This window comes from Palaemon carinicauda, chromosome 21 (assembly GCF_036898095.1).
Source record: "Palaemon carinicauda isolate YSFRI2023 chromosome 21, ASM3689809v2, whole genome shotgun sequence".
Lineage (NCBI taxonomy): Eukaryota > Metazoa > Arthropoda > Malacostraca > Decapoda > Palaemonidae > Palaemon > Palaemon carinicauda.
Window position 1 is genome coordinate 107,929,779 of NC_090745.1, and position 5,055 is coordinate 107,934,833.

The following is a 5,055-nucleotide window of genomic DNA, read 5'->3' on the forward strand; positions in this document are numbered from 1 at the left end:
TCAAACCCATATAATTTAGAATATTCACATAACTCATTGCTACGAGAAGTGTTCATCATACATGTTTTCCTTTCAGCGTGGCTTCAACTGAATCGCTGGCGAAGGAATCGTCAGGAGTGCTTGAGAAGCCCTTTTACAAGGTCCAACACCAGCCACGCCCTCGCCGCTCTTCTCCCAAGCGCTGCCAAGTGCCACAGGCCAACGTAGGCAATCGTTTCAGTTCATCCTTCGATAACAAAAATCCTTTCGAGAACTACGAATCGGACGCTTCTAACGAGATGGGTAAGCCATTGATAGTTGTGTAGTCTGTGTCCCATTTCCAGACGTTTTAACTTGGCTACTGTGTCTTATTCACATGCCTTTTAATGATACTGTAAGCTATGTCTCATTTCCTGACAAGTTGTAGCTACTGGTCTGTCCCATTATCAGATACTTCAACTTTACAATGCAACGAGATCACATTATTCCGTTTTCAGAAATGTTCGTGAGACCACTGTGTCCAATTTTCAGATATTTTCTTCAGACGACCTGTATCCAATTTTCAGACATTCTCTCTCTCTCTCTCTCTCTCTCTCTCTCTCTCTCTCTCTCTCTCTCTCTCTCTCACACACACACACACACACACACACACACACTCACACACAGAAGTAAAAGTAACCTTAGAGAAAAAAAAAACAGAGATATAACCTGTTTTTACTGGCAAAGACTTTCTGATTATCTGTCAAAGAACTTAATCTCTTCACACCTGCTAGTCTCAAACCATTAAATGCCTATAGTGAGGTGGAGGAAAAGGGTTGAAATACAGTGCAATCTGTTTCCACTGTTAATGACTTCAAGGTTTTCTGATTATTTTATCAAAGCATTATAGAATTCGATAGGACCTTTTGATGACCGCTACTTCTTTTAGAAACGCTAATCCGTTCATTATTAGACAAGGTAAAAAATCAACAGCCATGAAGGACAGGAAAGCCAGTGTGTACGAAATAATACCATTTAATTACACGATAGATGGCGACTCTTGACCAAAGGCCACTGTTTGGCCCAACCTTGGTTTAAATTTGCACGAACTCCTGTTTATTGACTATTTCCGGAAATATACTTGAGATATTTATTTCCTAAGTTTTATTATTACTTGCATCATGTATTTACTTCTTTTACTTACTTATATGTTACTTTATAATGGTATTTTAAGTATCATTACCTCTAATATGATATTGACTAGTTTTTGTAATATATTTGAAATGTTTAATTTCGTGTGCTGTTGTTATTACTTTCAGTGTGTATTTACTTTAACTCAATATAATAATAAATACAGCAGCACAAACAACAGACAGAGAAACCAAGTCGTTATAGGCCTACATCATACAAAAATAGAAGCTTGGTCACTAAAATAGTAACTGAATTATCTTGAGGTCCTTTAAATATCACCTGGTCCGAAGTTTCCTATATTTTCCACTAGGATTTCCATTAGAAATTTTGCCATATGTACCCCCGTCGAACTTACCAATTAATGATTTGCCTACCATAAACATATCATGCTTATGTCTGACCTACAAGCTTGACCTACGTGCTACCGTCAGCAGGCCGTCGCTCTCTCTCTCTCTCTCTTCTCGTCTCTCTCATCCTCTCGTCTCTCTCTCTCTCTCTCTCTCTCTCTCTCTCTCTCTCTCTCTCTCTCAAATAGCAGGTACTTTCTTAACCCCAAAATAATAGAGACGATAACCTCTCTCTCTCTCTCTCTCTCTCTCTCTCTCTCTCTTCTCTCTCTCTCTCTCTCTCTCTCTCAAATAGCAGGTACTTTCTTAACCCAAAAATAATAGCGACGATAACCTCTCTCTCTCTCTCTCTCTCTCTCCTCATCTCTCTCTCTCCTCTCTCTCTCTCTCTCTCTCTCTCTCCTCTCTCAAATAGCAGGTACTTTCTTAACCCCAAAATAATAGAGACGGTAACCTCTCTCTCTCTCTCTCTCTCATCTCTCTCTCTCTCTCTCTGATAGCAGGTACTTTCTTAACCTCAAAATAATAGGGACGATAACCCTCTCTCTCTCTCTCTCTCTCTTCTCTCATCTCTCTCTCTCTCTCTCTCTCTCTCTCTCTCTCAAATAGCAGGTACTTTCTTAACCTCAAAAATAATAGGGACGATAACCCTCCCTCTCTCTCTCTCTCTCTCTCTCTCTCTCTCTGATAGCAGGTACTTTCTTAACCTCAAAATAATAGGGACGATAACCCTCTCTCTCTCTCTCTCTCTCTCTTCCTCTCCTCTCTCTCTCTCTCTCTCTCTCTCTCTCTCTCACTCTCTCTCTCTCTCTCTCCTATCTCTCTCTCTCTCAAATAGCAGGTACTTTCTTAACCTCAAAATAATAGGGACGATAACCCTCACTCTCTCTCATCTCTCTCTCATCTCTCTCGCTCTCTCTCTCTCTCTCTCAAATAGCAGGTACTTTCTTAACCTCAAAATAATAGGGACGATAACTCTCTCTCTCTCTCTCTCTCTCCTCTCTCTCTCTCTCTCTCTCTCTCTCTCTCTCTCTCTCTCTCTCTCTCTCTCTATCAATAACGAGAGACCCAGAATCGAAAGTTACTCCGATCAATAAATCGATGCCTGTATCTTGCTTCTTGCGCTAAGTAGGTTGACCCCCATGAAAAATAATTAGGGCCATTATTAGCATCATCGTCTTCATCATCATAATCATCATCACCTGATATTTTTATTACCTCAATTGGAAGGTTCGTCTCCTTTCATCTAGTTTCACTCTTTCTTTTAATTTGTCGTTTTTTCCTTTTCATTGTGCTTTTTAACAATCTTTTTTTTTTTTTTCCTAATTTTTACCTTCGGCAACGTAGTTAGAAGGAGGTTATGTTTTCGCCCCTGTTTATGAGTATGTTTGTGAATAGCTTCCTGACCACAATGTTAATCGTCGAGTAATGAAACTTGCAGGGATTAACTGTTATGTAAAAAGCTGGAAATGATCAAATTTCGGAAGGTCAAGGTCACGGTCAAGCAAAATGTCCAATTCACGTAATCAGCCGTAAGTTTGGACATCGTTGTCACAGAGACTTCAAACTTACTTCATATTTGAGTGTATGAAAATTCACGCCAATTAATACTTGTTTAGGTCAAGAGGTCAAGGTCAGAGTCGGGCAAAGGGTTGAGAAATAAGCTGCCGCGGCGGAGGTTTGCGTTCTACTGAGTGCCCCTGAAGTTTATGATTGTGTTGTCCTTGTATTTTAGCTTCCATACCATATTAATTGGAAGATTAATATCCTTTCATTTTATTGTTTCTCTTCCCGTTTATTTCCTATATCGTTGCAATCCTGTTCGCCTCTTTCTCTTTTATTCTTTGCCGATTTGCCCCCCCCCCTCTCTCTCTCTCTCTCTCTCTCTCTCTCTCTCTCTCTCCTCTCTCTCTCTCTCTCTCTCTCTCTCTCTCCACATCCATCCTACCCTCATTTCCTTACGCATCTCATTCCAGAAACCCCTTCTCCCCTTTGTCCTCCCCTTCTCCCTCTCCCCTTCCTCCATCTCTGCTTTCTCCCCCCTCCCCCTTATTTGATTCCCCTTCGACAGTGGCTGACTTTTATTGGGGTTAATAGGTCGTTTTAACACAAGAAGTTTTTTCATCTCTCTCGTCTCTCTCTCTCTCTCTCTTCTCTCTTCTCTCTCATCTCTCTCTCTCTCTCTCTCCACATCCATCCGACCCTCATTCCCTTACGCATCTCATTCCAGAAACCCCTTCTCCCCTTTGTCCTCCCCTCTCCCTCTCCCCTTCCTCCATCTCTGCTTTCTCCCCCCCCCCCCCCTTATTTGATGCCCCTTCGACAGTGGCTGACTTTTATTGGGGTTAATAGGTCGTTTTAACACAAGAAGTTTTTTCATCTCTCTCTCTCTCTCTCTCTCTCTCTCATCTCTCTCTCATCTCTCTCTCTCTCTCTCTCCCACATCCATCCTAACCCTCATTCCCTTACGCATCTCATTCCAGAAACCCCTTCTCCCCCTTTGTCCTCCCCCTCTCCCTCTCTCCCTTCCTCCATCTCTGCTTTCTCCCCCCCCCCCCCTTATTTGATGCCCCTTCGACAGTGGCTGACTTTTATTGGGGTTAATAGGTCGTTTTAACACAAGAAGTTTTTTCATCTCTCTCTCTCTCTCTCTCTCTCTCTCTCTCTCTCTCTCTCTCTCTCTCTCTCTCTCTCTCCACATCCATCCGACCCTCATTCCCTTACGCATCTCATTCCAGAAACCCCTTCTCCCCTTTGTCCTCCCCTCTCCCTCTCCCCTTCCTCCATCTCTGCTTTCTCCCCCTCCCCCCCCTTATTTGATTCCCCTTCGACAGTGGCTGACTTTTATTGGGGTTAATAGGTCGTTTTAACACAAGAAGTTTTTTCATCTCTCTCTCTCATCTCTCTCTCTCTCTCTCTCTCTCTCTCTCTCTCCTCTCTCTCTCTCCTCTCTCTCTCCACATCCATCCGACCCTCATTCCCTTACGCATCTCATTCCAGAAACCCCTTCTCCCCTTTGTCCTCCCCTCTCCCTCTCCCCTTCCTCCATCTCTGCTTTCTCCCCTCCCCCTTATTTGATTCCCCTTCGACAGTGGCTGACTTTTATTGGGGTTAATAGGTCGTTTTAACACAAGAAGTTTTTTCATCTCTCTCTCTCTCTCTCTCTCTCTCTCTCTCTCTCTCTCTCTCTCCACATCCATCCGACCCTCATTCCCTTACGCATCTCATTCCAGAAACCCCTTCTCCCCTTTGTCCTCCCCTCTCCCTCTCCCCTTCCTCCATCTCTGCTTTCTCCCCCCCCCCCCTTATTTGATGCCCCTTCGACAGTGGCTGACTTTTATTGGGGTTAATAGGTCGTTTTAACACAAGAAGTTTTTTCATCTCTCTCTCTCTCTCTCTCTCTCTCTCTCTCTCTCTCCTCTCTCTCTCTCTCTCCACATCCATCCGACCCTCATTCCCTTACGCATCTCATTCCAGAAACCCCTTCTCCCCTTTGTCCTCCCCTCTCCCTCTCCCCTTCCTCCATCTCTGCTTTCTCCCCCCCCCCCCCTTATTTGAT

The 5,055-nt window shown here is 43.5% G+C and overlaps 1 protein-coding gene across 9 annotated transcripts in view; it reads left to right on the forward strand.

Moving 5' to 3' along the window:
* Nucleotides 1-5,055, forward strand: part of LOC137615397 (uncharacterized) — a 72,702-nt gene that overhangs the window by 7,485 nt on the left and 60,162 nt on the right. For 7 of the 9 annotated variants that reach the window (XM_068345245.1, XM_068345238.1, XM_068345239.1 and 4 more), the window contains exon 3: nt 77-282. The exons of the other annotated variants lie outside the window; for them this stretch is intronic. In XM_068345245.1, the coding sequence (XP_068201346.1) occupies nt 77-282 (206 nt within the window). The remainder of the gene's footprint in view (nt 1-76; nt 283-5,055) is intronic. 9 annotated transcript variants of the gene reach the window in all.